Source organism: Symphalangus syndactylus, chromosome 1, assembly GCF_028878055.3.
Source record: "Symphalangus syndactylus isolate Jambi chromosome 1, NHGRI_mSymSyn1-v2.1_pri, whole genome shotgun sequence".
Classification (NCBI taxonomy): Eukaryota; Metazoa; Chordata; class Mammalia; order Primates; family Hylobatidae; genus Symphalangus; species Symphalangus syndactylus.
This window is the reverse complement of record NC_072423.2, coordinates 101,544,635-101,558,290: the sequence shown is the minus strand read 5'-3', so window position 1 is coordinate 101,558,290 and position 13,656 is coordinate 101,544,635. Positions and strand designations below refer to the sequence as shown.

The 13,656-nt window shown below is 64.2% G+C and overlaps 1 protein-coding gene across 1 annotated transcript; it reads right to left on the bottom strand.

Moving 5' to 3' along the window:
• Window positions 1-2,113: 2,113 nt before the first annotated feature.
• Window positions 2,114-13,352, bottom strand: CTSD (cathepsin D). Its single transcript, XM_055272198.2, has 9 exons — window positions 13,136-13,352; window positions 10,651-10,810; window positions 8,860-8,983; window positions 8,310-8,428; window positions 6,677-6,909; window positions 4,258-4,380; window positions 3,371-3,515; window positions 3,186-3,284; window positions 2,114-3,052 (listed from the first exon to the last, which is right to left on the bottom strand). The coding sequence occupies exons 1-9, from the start codon at window positions 13,201-13,203 to the stop codon at window positions 2,885-2,887; spliced, it is 1,239 nt and encodes a 412-aa protein (XP_055128173.1). The 5' UTR covers window positions 13,204-13,352; the 3' UTR covers window positions 2,114-2,884.
• Window positions 13,353-13,656: the final 304 nt, after the last annotated feature.

Below are 13,656 nucleotides of genomic sequence, written 5' to 3'. Positions count from 1 at the left end.
CCTGGAAAAGCCCAGCCCTCTGCAAGCCCCTCCCCTCTCCAGCCTAGTCCCCGCCCCTCATGCCTGGGCTGGCCCCTGGCACAGCGTTATCCACCACACGCCAGGAACCCACAGCACAAGGCTGATCTTAAATGATGTTGATAAACCCTAATGAGCAGGAGGGGTCATCAAGCATGAGGAGCCTCCTCCTCATCTCCTTGGGCACCCTGGCCACGCTCTCACTGGAGCCCACAGGCTGTGGGTGGACGGGGCCTGTCAGAGAACCAGAGTTCCGTTCTCCCTCCCCAACTCCCTCCTCCTTTCCAAGGGCCTGGCCCAGGGAAAACTGGACCCGGTGTCCTCAGACGGGGCCTGATCCCAGGCTGCGTGTGGCCTGTGTGCCATGCCCCCATGTCTCCCCAGCATCTAAGCTGGGCCTACCCGGCCAGCCACCACCTTCTGGGAGACCCTGACCTGCCACACAGCCTCTGCCCGGTGCTGCCCCAGTTTGCCCTGAAGGCCTCAGGCAGTGAGGAGGCCTCCATAGCAGGAGAGGGTTGCCTGGGCCCGAGGGGCCAGGGCCTGCCCAGGGTCCTGGGTAGGTGACAGGGGAGCCAGGGCCTGCTCCCGGCCTCAGGCCACCTTGGGGCTGCCTCTCTCTGAGGCCAGCAAACACCACTGAGAGGGAGCCAGGGGCCGCAGGGCAGAGCCAGGGCCCAGCCAAACTCGGCACAGCCAGCATTCATGTGACTGTGCTGGGCTCCCCAAGGGCCTGGGCTCCAGCATCCCCTCTGCTAGGGGTTTCTGGTTACAGCCCAGTCTAGACAGGGGAAACTCCAGGCTCAGGGTCCAGTCACCAGCTAGAAAACCACGGAGGAACCTGGGGTCAGACTCCACGGCCCCGAGAATCCTGCTGGGCTGGAGGGAGCCCTCAGAGCAACCCCAGGGCAGCAGCCGTGAAGATGGGAGCTGGACGGAGCTGACAAGCTGCAGAGGGAGGGAGACGGGCAGAGTGGGACGGGGCGGGGACAACAGGGCACGGCTGCCTCGGGGCCTCAGTGCACAAAGCATCTGATGACAGGACATTTGCCTCCCCAGAAGCCCTGCCAGGCCCCACAGAGCTCTGCCCGGCTCTGCTCAGATTTCAGGCATGCCAAATGCTAGGCAGGCATGTGTTTCCAAGCCTCTGTGCCGCCCTGGGTAAATGTTCTTGCTCCAGGTGTCTGCTGTGGCATGGCTCTGGAGTGCAAGCCCTGGAGCCCCTCGGGAGGAAGGCCAAGGCAGCCACCACCCTCAGGCGGAGGCATCAAGATAATGGCAAGTGTCACATCTGCCTCATCTTCTAACCCGTTGGGGTGGGGCTCAAGGGGGCTCTAAGTGACTCCAGAGCTACTGATCCCAAAAGGAACTCTGCTCCCACCACCACATGCCCACAAACTCCTACTTACCCATTAAAACCCCAGGGGCTGCTACCACTGCATCCGGGCACATGCTTCCAACCCCTCCCCTCCCAGCAGAACAAGCGAACCGCGTTATCAGCCTGGGCATCTGTGACTGTGGCAACTGTGGCTGGAGAGGACTTGTGTCCAATCCCTGCAACCGCGACCCCGGGCAGGCTTGCTTGGTGCCAGCTCAGCTCACTGCACACAAAGCCACTTCTAGGGCCTGGGAGGCAAGAAGGCCCAGCTAGGCCAGCCACCTACGCCACCTGGGGCCATTTCTTTCCCAGGACAAGAGGGCTGAGGAGGGTGACTGGTAGTCCTGCTCTGATGGCCCCCGAGAGCAGAAATATCCTGTTCAAGTGCCGTGGCCGCCTGGCTGGGCCACCTCCCTGAAATCACTCCTCAAGGCTGGCACTCACACTAGACACCCTGAAGCCCCAGCCAAGGCCACATCCTGCCAGCCACTGCTCCAGACCTGGGAACAAGTCGGTCCCCGCTGGCTGACCAGGCTGGAGCCCATGGGCTGGGCTGGGCAGGGCAGGGCAGGGCAGGGGGCCATAGGCCCAGGGCACCCCAAATGCTTGTCCCGGTGCTGCCCTGAGTCAGCTGCCGTGCCGGCTTCGCACTACCCACCCCCCGTCCCCATCCCAGGTTGGAGCCACCCCTGAGCAAGCACAGAGCACACCAGCACAGAGGGAGCCAACAACTGTATTTCCACGTCAGCTGGGGCTCTCAGCCGCCCAAGGGGAGGACAGCAGAGGTCAGCTGCAGAGGAAGGCTGGCGCCAGCCCCCAATCCCAACCCCACCTCCAGGCCAATAAATGCCCCTGGGACAGGCTCAGTCCCAGGACCACCCTGCAGGCTCCACAAGGTGGGTTTTGTCCCTTCTCACTCCTTCCAGCTCATCCTCAGGCCTCTAGTGGCCTCATCCTCAATGGGCCAGGACACTGGACGGGTAGGGGTGGCAGAGCTCAGCTGGGCCCAAGCTGGGCAGAGGGGCCCTCAGGCAGGGCAGGTTTCCAAGGGAGGGCCCGGGAGGACGGCCTGGTGTGGGGTAGGGGCTCAGCCCAGTGGGTGCTAGTAGGGCTGGGGAGGGGACTCCCTGGAGATGAAGGGAGCCCCAGGATACACAAGCTCAGCTGCCAAGCTTGGGTGGGGCTCAAGGGGGCTCCAATGCGTGAAACAGATCTGTGCTTCAGATCAGCAACCCCATGCTTCAGATCTATCCCCACCAAACAGATGGACAAACGGACAGGCAGGCAGCATTTCTGAACCCAGGGAGGGGAAAACCACAGAACAAAACAGCAAGTCGGGCTTGGGCCGCCGGCTTCCAGGGCGCCCAGGACAGTGGGCGGGGAGTGTGCAGGTGTGTGTCAGTGTGTGTGGGAGGGGCCGCGGGGCCAGAGGCCTCCTACTCCGGGACTCTCCTCTGTTTCTGTGCTGGCGCGCGGACGGCTTGGGAACTAGAGGCGGGCAGCCTCGGCGAAGCCCACCCTGTTGTTGTCGCGGTCAAACACGGTGTAGTAGCGGCCGATGAAGACGTCACCCAGGATCCAGAGTGGCCCGCTGGGTGGCGGGATGTCCATGCCCATGAAGCCGCTCAGGCAGAGGGTCTTCCCGGCCTGTGACACCTGGGATGGCCCTGGTGGTCAGCACCCAGGCCTGGCACCACCCGCCCCCCCCACCTGTTGCCCGCTCACCCGGAGCGTGCGCCCCCTCACCGCCCGCTCACCTGGGGCGTGTGGCACCCCATTGCCTGCTCACCTTGAGCGTGTAGTCCTCTGGGGACAGCTTGTAGCCTTTGCCTCCCAGCTTCAGTGTGATCGCGGGCAGGGTGGACACCTTCTCACAGGGGATCATGTACTAAGAGGGGTCACAGCAGTGTCAGGGTGGTAGAGGTGGCCTTGGGGCTCCCCCTGCCAGCCCCAGCCCCAGCCCCCGGCGCTCACCTCGCCCTGGATCAGCGGCACAGCCCCGATGGCCTTCTGCAGCTCGCGCACCTCATCCACGGGGCCCACCATGAGGGAAGTGCCTGTGTCCACAATGGCCTCACAGCCCTCCTTGCACAGGGTCAGCCCACTGGCCACCTCCACCCTGCGGGGAGTCAGGGCGTGAGGCCCCTGCCCGGACTGGAGTGTGCCCTCGGGGCCCAGTGCCCCTCCCTGGGAGCCCCTCCCCTGGCTGGGCTGCACTCTCCTCCTCTCAGGGCTCCTGGATGCACAGGGAGCTGTAAGCCCTCCAGGGCGAAGGGTGGGAGAGGAGACCCAGAGTGGTAGAGGGGGTGGGAGACCCTCAGGTGGTGGTGAGAGGGATGGAGGGGATGGAGGAGCATAGAGGGATAGAGGGGCAAAGAGGGATGGAGGGGATGGAGGGATGGAGGGGATGGAGGGGCATAGAGGGATGGAGGGGCATGGAGGGATGGAGGGGCATGGAGGGATGGAGGGATGGAGGGGATGGAGGGGCATAGAGGGATGGAGGGGCATGGAGGGATGGAAGGGATGGAGGGGATGGAGGGGATGGAGGATCATGGAGGGTCATGGAGAGTCACAGAGGGATGAGGGGATGGAGGGATGGACAGATAGACGGACAGAAGAGATGGTGGGTCATGGAGAGTCACAGAGGCATGGAGGAAATGGAGGGATGGAGGGGATAGAAGGGATGGAGGCGATGGGGGGCATGGAGGGGCATGGAGGACTGGTCCGACCCCATCTCTTTCTTGCCCAGCTCCACTACTCCCCACATGCAACCCCTGCCTGCAGAACCGCGGTCCTCCAGGGTCCCCACACGCCACCCCCACCCACAGAACCCAGGGGAGCCGACTGCAGCCACTACTCACTGGTCCAGGTGGACCTGCCAGTAGGCCTTGCGGGTGACATTCAGGTAGGACAGAGAACCCTTGTAATACTTGGAGTCTGTGCCACCCAGCATCAGCTCACCCCCGGGCTGCGCATCTGGGTCCCTAGGAGGAAAAGGAAGGGAGGAGTCAGCTACCACTCCACCCCCCAAGCACAAGAGTGCCAGGTCAGGAGTAAGGGGGTGAATGTGGCAATCAGGGAGAGCTTCCTGAAGGAGGGGCCTTTCTGAACCTGTAGGGATGGAAAGGCCCAGAAGGCAGGAGGAGGGAGGGACTCCCTTCTTCCCGGGGTGGGGCTGCTCTGCGTGGGCCCAGCCTGGCCCAGAAGAGGTTTTCCTCAACCCTCAGGTTCTCCTGGTCTGCTCAGGAGCCAAGGTTCAGCCAGACATCAGGGTCAAGGCTGGGGGCAGACAAGGAAGTGAACACCAGGAGCCCAGTGGGGAGGACCCTGTCTGTCTGTCTGTCTGGAAGAAAAACCAAGGAGGGCTTCCAGGAGGAGGTGATGGCACAATCTGGAAAGTTGGGATGGCTGGTTCTGGCCGCAGGGCCTCTGCACTGGCTGCTCCTGGGAACACCCTCCACCTGCATCCTCGAGCCACGTCCGCTCATCTCCCCCTCATTCAGACCACTGATGGCCAGCAAAGGTGCTTTTGGGCAGGAGCACACTGCACTTCCTAGGACCTGCAGCCCATGTCGCCCAGGTTTGTTTCTAAACATTGCTCAAGTACAAGCTTTCAATGCAGCAAATCCTGCTGGTCCCGTTAGAGAAGCTCTCCGTGTCTGGGGCAGTTCTGCCATCCCACCAGGGCATCTGCAGCTAAGCTGGCCACCATTCTGCTGCCCGTCACTCGAGGCAGCACCAGGCCTGACCCAGTCCTCCCAGCATCGCTCGGGGCCTCTGCCCTCCTCCAGCCTCCTCCACCTTCGTCTCCTGTCAACACCTCTGCAATCCCAAGTGTAGAAACCTGATCAGCGCCTCCCATCCCTCCTCTCCTCACCAAACATGCTTTCAGAAGCCCTCAGACCCTCCCTCCTGCCTGGCTTCACTTCTTGCCCAAGCTGCTGCCTTGAGACTACATCTGGGCACTCACAACTGTGTGCGCCTCCCCCACCTGGGCACTCAGTCTGTGTGCCCCTCCCCTACCTGTCACTCACACTGTGTACCCCTCCCCCCACCTGGGTACTCACACCATGTGCTCCTCCCCCCAACCTGGGCACTCAGTCTGTGTACCCATCCCCCACATGGACACTCACACCTGTGTGCCCCTCCCCCACATGGGCATTCATGCCTGTGTCCCTCTCCCTGACCTGGGCACTCATGCCTGCATGCCCTCTTGCCCTCAGGGTACCCCTTTTCACCTCGCTGCCTCCCCTGTGCCCCAAGGCTACCGGGGAAATGGTCCAGCCAGTTCACCTGTGTCCTGGCCTCTAGTGAGCAGCTTAGCCCTGGGTGTTGCTAAGGAGTATTCACTGCCCAGGCAAGGGGCAGAGCAAAGAGGCCCGGCCAGCCCTACAGCTGGAATTCTGCCAGAAGTGCCCCAAGGTCAGGGGCCAGGCCCAGAGACTCCAAGTGCCAAGTGAGCCACGTACGTGAGGTAAACCTGCCCCTGTCGGCCCTGGAAAGTATGGGGCAGTGACCAGGCGCAGCTCACGGCAGGAGGCCACTGGCTGACACGCTGCCTACCCCCAAAACAAAAGCCCCCAACCCCCAGCCACCCCTCTTACGTGGAATCCTCCACTCAGGTCTGCCCGAGAAGAGGAAACTAACTGAGGCTGAGGTCCCCTTCCCAAGGTCACCTGACCATGAGTCACCCATGCTAGAGCAGCGGCTGCAAGTGGGGGCCGTGGGGGAGAACCCTTTTCCCAGAAGGAAGGGCCCCCACGTTCCTCCTCGAGGGCAGCCAGCACCTGCTGGGGACGCCCACAGAGCTGCTCGCCGCGTGGTGCTGGGGACCCATACCCACCCAAGGTCACCTCCCCGGGGATCCCCAGTCCCCTGGGCACCACGCCCCCTCTCCACCATCAGCAACCCTGGGACCAGGACCACATGTGCCCATCACCAGGTCCGGGGACCGATAAGCCGACTGAACCAAGAGGAACTGCCACGACCCCTGACCTGCGTCCATTCTCATAGGGAGGCCCAGCTGCCAACGTCCCAGGACCCACAGCCTGGCCCGAGCCTCTCCCACTGGGAGACCCCGGCCAAACAGCTTTCTCTGTGATGCCGCTTACTCCTCTGTGGCCAACCCCTGCCTCCTGGATGCCCTGAGGTCAGAGGTGAGGAGCTCTGGCCACAGCAACAGGAAGGGGGCAGCACTGAGTGGGGGTGCCTAGAAGGCTCCCAGTCCAGCCCCGCCCTGCCTCCCAGCAACGCTGAGTGAGAGGGAACCCATGCACCCACCTGTTCAGGTAGAAGGAGAAGATGTTCTGCTCCACCAGCTTCTGCTGCATCAGGTTGTCGAAGACCGGCAGCACGTTGTTGACGGAGATGCGGGGATAGGCCATGCCCAGGATGCCGTCGAACTTGGCTGCAATGAAGGTGATGCCTGGCTGCTTGGTGGCCTCCCCGAAGACCTGCCTCTCCACTTTGACACTGCCCAGGGCAGAGGCTGACGATGCTGACTGGCAGGGCACCTGCAGGCCAGGACAGGGTCAGTGGGCAGCAGACAGGCTGAGCCCTACACCCCTCCCTGAGCATGAGGCTACAAAACCCAGCTCAATGGATGCCCATCTCACACACGACGGGGCCCAGAGGGCCCAGAAGAAAGGGCGGGAAACCCTGAGCTGAACACTGCTGGGGATGGGGACACGGGGTATAGTGGGGCCCTCTTCATAGGAGTCATCAGGGCTTGGTTTAACGAGATGGGAACCAGGCAGGAGCACAGACGGGCAGACCCCTTGCTCCTCTCCCTGCTCTGACCTCTTGTTCCCACCACCAATGACAGGCAGGTCCTGCTCCTGCCCTCAGCGCTGGGAACAAGAGACAGCCTGGGCCAGAGCCCGAGAGACGGGGAACCTGCCGACCCCATCCCAAACTCACAGCCATGCTGCCCCCTTCCCCTTCTCTGCCTGTCCCCTCCCCCAGCCCCAGATGAGGCTGCAGAGAGAGAACACGGCCAGAGCAGGATGTGGGAACAGAACGACAGCTTGAGGCTGACACGGGGCAGAGGGGGTGGAAGAGGGCAGACGGGGCAATTTCCTGTTGAGGCTGAGCAGGGCCCAGACAGGAGGGCTCTGAGGAGCCCCGTGTGCAGACCTGGACTCCAGCCCAGCAGGGACTGTTAGGAGCAGCTCCAGCTGGAGGAAGGGGCCTCTTCCTGGGTCCCTGGGCCTGCAGGGCGGCCCTGCTGCCTTCCTGGCCCGCTCCAGAGCTGGGGGCTGTGTCACTGTCCTATAACTCCTGAACCCCTTGTGGCCTGGCCCACCCCCAGCAGACAGCTCCGAGGTGAGAACTCACTGAGGCCCAGGCAGGGTGACAAGGGCCAGCTCACCCTCTCCTTGGGCAGGGAGTTGCTCTGCACAGGGCCCTGAGGATGGTGGAGTGCAGGCGGGGCCCCCAACAGCCACTGCTGCTTCCCCTCCCTCGCCCTCCCAGGCTCCTGCAGGTGACTCTCCGCCAGCAGCCCCCACAGCAGGTTCCTGGCACATCCTCCCAACCCCAAGCCTCCCCAGGCCCTCGGCCTGCTGCAGGGACCCTGTGCAGCCCCAGGTCCAGCCCTCAACACCTGCTGGCACCTCAAACCCAATGTGCCAAAAAGAGCCCAATCAATCTGCCCTGTCCTCCCTCCCACTCATTGTGACCTGACTCCGGGGACCCCTGCCCCTGTAGCCCCTGGGTTTGAGGCTGTCCCTCCAGCCTGCACATGACCAGGCCCATTCCCAGGCCCCTCCTCATCCTGCTGACTGCCCCGGCCACCTGAGGGCTGGGGTTGGGCTGGGATCACCGAGCCCCCCCTTTCAACCACACACCCATGGTGGGTGAACCCCACACCCTGGTACCCTCGAGTCCTGGGAAAGGCCCCAGAGGGACTCACCGACACGGTGTCCTGGCTCAGGTACCCGGAGAGGCTGCCCGAGCCATAGTGGATGTCAAACGAGGTGCCATTCTTCACGTAGGTGCTGGACTTGTCGCTGTTGTACTTGTGGTGGATCCCTGACCCGGGCGACAAGGGGGCCCGCTGGTCATCCCACAGCCCACGCCATGGCCATGGCCCTCCCATCCCCCTGCAATCTACCATGGAGCCCACACCACCCCCCAAGCTGCCTCCCCAGGGTGGGATTTGGAGGGGATCTGAGGCCCACCATCATGCCAGAGCCCCAGGACTGTGGGCTGTGACCCCGGGCCTCCCTCCCAGCCACAGCTGGCTCCCTCTGCAGCCACCCCAGCCCCAGCGCTGCTGAGAGCAAGACCACAGCTGGTGGTTCACCCAGAAAGCCAGTGGCTGGAGCAGGGTGGAGGGCTGGCCTGGCTCATGGGGCCAAGCGGCAGGAGAAGTGCGTTGCCCAAGTGATTCCTGAGTCAGCCCTGCGGCAACATCCCCAAAGGGCAGGACCTGGGCAACGGGGCCGGGGTGTGTGACTCACAGCAAGCGATGTCCAGCAGTTTGCAGTGGACGGAGGGGACCCACAGGTTGGAGGAGCCCGTGTCGAAGACGACTGTGAAGCACTGGGGGGGCGTCCCAATGCCAATCTCCCCGTAGTACTGGGCCTGGCAGGGGACAGGGTCCGTCAGAGATGGGAGAGGGGGCCCCATCTCCCCACTGGGCCTCAGAAGGCCCGGCTGTCCCCAGAGCCAAGCCCTGAAGGCCCATGCTGGAGGGAGGGGCATCATGGGGCCCACAGCTGCCAACAGCCACCCACTCCCACTTGCTCAGCCTGCAAGGAAGATGGGCCAGGTCCCCAGTCCTCGGTCCTAATGCCCACAGGTGCTTGGGGTATCCAGACCCCTAGGTTCTGACACCTACCCCTGCTTAATACATGGTGAGACTGAGGACTTCCCCACAAAAAACAAGGCCAGAGGTCAAGCCAGGGTGGGGACAGACGTGGCCCTCGGCCTGAGCCCCGGGTGCAGGAAAGCCCAGCCTGGAAGGCTCCCCTGGTGGCCCGCGGTCCAGGGCCTGAAAAAGGAAGTGACTTCCTCCCCAGGTTGGGGCCATGTCAGGGTCTGATTCTGGGTGTCTCAGTGCCTGCCCTGCCCTCCAGGGTGAACTCCAAGCCTAGAGGGCTTAGAGGGGTTCAGCTGGTCAAGGGGAGAAGATAAGCCTTAGAGTCACTGCCTGCCCAGCAACCCTGCCTTAATGGCCCAGGGCCTCAGTTTCCCCATGTGTACACAGGGATAGCAGGGGCAGGTGGGGGTGCTGACTCCGGGATCAGGCAAGTACAAGGGGTCCCATGCCCGCTGAGCCTCTCAGGAGGCAGAGAGTAAGAGGGTCCTGGAGTTTGGGGTCGCCTGGGTGCCCGCTTCCCCCAGGATTGGAGCCTGGGAAACTGTCAGCCACCAGATTCCTGGCACCAGCCCAGCCTAGTGTTTCTCCAACTGCCTGGCTTCACGGAGCAGCAGCAGCTGCTGACTCATGGCCCCACGGAAGTGACCACTGGCAGGGGGAGACTCAGCAAATCTCCATGTGTGCATGTGCATGTGTGTGCACGCATGCATCTGCTTGCTCGCGCACTAGGGCGATCAGGAACTGACCAGTTGGGACCAGGCACACAGTGCCTGGTTCCCCCCAGTGCCCCCCTGGCCCAGTCACATGCCTGTGAGTCTTGGGCTTCCTGTCACAGCCAGGACTCGGGCCAAGCAGGACAGAGGGCAAGGCCCCCCCACAGTGGGCCACAGCCCCGAGGCTGGACAGCAGGCTCTGGCCTCGAACTGACCCCACAGAGCTGGGACGAGGCTGACCAAGCCCCAGCTTGCTAGGTGGCTTCCAGAGTGCTCCACCTTGGATGCTGCTTCCCCCTGAAGGAGTAGTGGGCACAGGAGGGGCTGCTGCAAGAGGAAGAAGATGGGGAGGGGCTGGGGAGGCCACGAGTCACCATAGGCCTCCCAGCAGGACAGCGGTAAAAGGCTCCAGGGCAGCCGGCCACACTCAGGCAGGTCCAAGGACCGCCCCCACAGGTGAGCTAGCACCAAGGCCCAAGGCCACCCCCAATCACCCTCCCAGGCCCGAGCAGGACCAAGACCCTGCAACGACGGGGGCCAGTGGCAGGAGGTTCCAGCATGGGGAAGAGAGGAGTGTGGCTGAGCCTGGGCGCCACCGTGGCCAGGTGAGCCACTCAAACTGCACTGCTGAGAACAGGAGGTGGAGTGTTCCCCACACTCCACGGAGCTCTCCTGACAGTGGCTCCGCTTGCAGCAGGGCTGAGACCCATACTCACGTCCATGTAGTTTTTCAGCACCTCGGGGACCGGCCCCTCGGTCACGGCCGGCAGCGCCTGGGAGTACTTCGAGCTGGGGCCTTTGGCGATCAGGTCCTCCACAGAGCCCCCCACCTCCGACATGGTCCGGCGGATGGACGTGAACTTGTGCAGCGGGATCCTGTCAACCAGGGGTCGGGGCATATCAGGGAGGCCCTCCGGCCTGCCGGCCGAGGCCGCCAACACTGCACATCCACCTGGAGGCCCCTGGGGAATCTCAGAGTCGCCACAGCCAAAACCAAACTCCTGCCTGTCACCTGGAAACTGCTGGCCCAGCTCCCCCAAGTCAGTGAATGGCAACCCACTGCCCCCTCCAGGTTGCACAGGCCACAGTCCTAAGAAGTGGTCACCCGCCACCCACCTCAGCCCCACACACCCAAACTGGGGGCCAGTGTGCCCACCCCTCCTCTCCTCAGCTATTCTAGAGGCTCCAAAGCCCCCAAGGGTCTCCCATCCTCCCTCTGCACCTGCGCTGGTCTCTTCCAGGATGGTGGCCAGCATGGCTGCTCAGGGTGCTGGCGGGTACCTGTCACTCCTGCCCAAAGTGCTCTGAGGCAGCCCACTGTACCCAGCCCCCATACCTGCTCTCCACCCCCAGACACCTGCATGAAGGTGGCCCCACCTCCAGGCTGGCACTGGCAGCTCTGCCTGACCTTCTGGGTGGCCTCCTCTAGCCATCAGATGGGCCCTCCACACCACCTCCAGACGCCCTCCTTGACTACCTGTCCTCCTCCACATGGACCCTGTGGCTGCCCGGTGCCCTCATCCCACACTTGTTCCTGTGCATCCGCCCCTCTCCTCACTCCATGCGGCTCCACAAAGTCCAGGACTGCACCTGGGGCCTTAGAGGCTTCTGTGCTCCCCCACCCACCGCCCTGCCTCCCCCGACAGCTGCACTCAGGGTACCCCTCCAGAGTCCTGTCACCCAGCACACTGCCGGCCAGGGTGCAGGAGGGAGCTCCAGACTGAGGTCAGGGGTCCTGAGTTCCATACCCAGGAAGCGAGTAACAGAGAGAGGGGTCCCTGCCCCTCCCCCAGGGCCACTGGCCTTCCCCTTGGTGTGAACCGACTCCCTGTTCCAAGGAAGCTCCCCTGGGCTTTTAATCACTTAGATAAAACCTCTCCCCTGCCCCGGGGACTTGAGAGTTCAAGGTCATAGCCGGCTTTTCCTGGCTTGCCAAGGGCGTGGTCCGGGAAGATGAAATTATTGCCTAAGAGCTGGTGGGTTGGAAGAGCCCCAGGTTCTGTCCTGGGGGAGGGACACGCCCTCCAGGGACCCAGGAAGCAGGTGTAATAGTATCAGTCGCACAAGAGCTGGAATCAGGTGAGGGCTTGGATTCAGCTACCCTTCCCTCCAAGAAGCCCCAGCATCCTTTCCCCTCTGCTGTGTCCGCCCTCCTTGGAGAGGGGAGGCCTGTGGATAGGCTAGCAAGGTCAAGGCAGGCTCAGGCTTGTGGCTACTCCCCAACAACGACTTTAATTGGGGCTACCCGCCCCCGGGCCGTTCCCCACAGCCTTTGGTGAGGCTCAGTCCTACCCAGCCCACTGCTCCTGCTGGCCCAGCCAGCTCCAGCCCCTGCAGCCTTCTGACCTCACCCACCTGCCCAAGGGCAGTGGACCCATCGCAGATCCCAGGTCTCCCACAAAGGCCCAGAGCAAGGGATGGGTCAGCATACCCCTCCTGGGAATGCAGGCTGCCTTGCAAGGGCTGGGGAGGGGGTCAAGGAAGCAGACTGCAGCATGGCCCTCCTCTGCCCAGCTGGTCAGGCATGGCCGGGCCCCATCCCATCCAGGCCCAATCAGTGGCCTCACCTGGCACAGGGGATCGGCCTGAGGAGCGTGTGGGCCTTACTACAGCACAGCCCCAGGCCCGGGGTGGGTAAGCCGGCCCACTCCCCATGCCTCCTGCTCTCTCAGGGACATGGGAACTCCTAGGGTCTCGAGGGGCCTCCCAGCCCAGGGCCTGTGATAACAGCCGCTGGAGCAAACTTTTAAAGACCCCAGTTCACAGGTGGTAAAGGGGTCCCTAAGGAAATGGACTCGCCCAGACTCGGGGGCTCTGGGGCCTGCACCTAGGTCTCCAGCAACAGGGGCGCTCAGTACAGACCCCAATTCCACCTGCCCCGAATGAGCACTACCTCCCCCCGCCCCGCCCCGTCTCCAGGGAGGCTGCGGTCAGTCTGCAGTCCTCAAGGTACAACCCAGGGTGGCATGGGGGAGAGGCATCTGGCGCCTCTGCCCCGAGTCCCCTGCACCTCCGGAGCCCGGCGCCCCGTAGGCGGGTGGTCCGTGCAGGAGGCCGCGCAGGGCGGCACAGGTGCATTCCAGCGCGGGGGGCGCAAGGGGCTCGTGGGGGCCGCAGGGGAGCGCGAAAGTCACCACAGGCCCCGGGACCTCGGCGCCGCGACCCCTGCCCGTCCCTGAGCCCCGGCCCCTGAGGCTTCACCTGACGAGCGCCGCGGTGGGTGCAGCCAGCAGGCAGAGGGCGAGCAGCAGAAGACTGGAGGGCTGCATGGCGGCGGCGGCGGGGTCGGAGAGGGTCGCCGAGGCCGCGCGCTTATAGCCGGGATGACGGCGCAGTTGGGCCGGATCAGCTGACCCGCGTGTTTGCACCCGGGCCGGTCACGTGGGCGCGGCCGGCGTGCGCGGGGCGGGGCGGAGCGGGGCCTGGCCTGGGCGGGGCGACCTCGGCGCACGCGCACAGCGCCCGGGGGTGCGCCTGCCGCGCCCACCGCTCCCGCCGCCCGCGCCGGCTCCCGCGCCAGCGGGGCCAGCCCGGCCCAAGTTCTGGGGTCTGGAGGATTCCCGTTTCGGCCTGGCCCGGGGTCGTGGGGCGGCCCACCCTGGAGGGCCCCGCGGGGTGACCCCTGTCCCGGCCGCCGCGGCCGTCCCCGCGTCCAGGCCTGCGCGGGGCGCTGCGCCGTGGGCTCCTGCACCTGCTCCTCCCGGCGCCCCCTCGTCCCCCTC

Excerpts from the sequence above, each read along its gene's own strand:
- CTSD (XM_055272198.2), bottom strand. The coding sequence starts at position 13,203 with ATGCAGCCCTCCAGTCTTCTGCTGCTCGCCCTCTGCCTGCTGGCTGCA. Across the intron at positions 6,910-8,309 it reads TGAGCCAGGACACCGTGTCG|GTGCCCTGCCAGTCAGCATC; the intron begins GTGAGTCCCTCT and ends CCTGGCCTGCAG. Across the intron at positions 3,285-3,370 it reads TGCCGCTGATCCAGGGCGAG|TACATGATCCCCTGTGAGAA; the intron begins GTGAGCGCCGGG and ends GACCCCTCTTAG.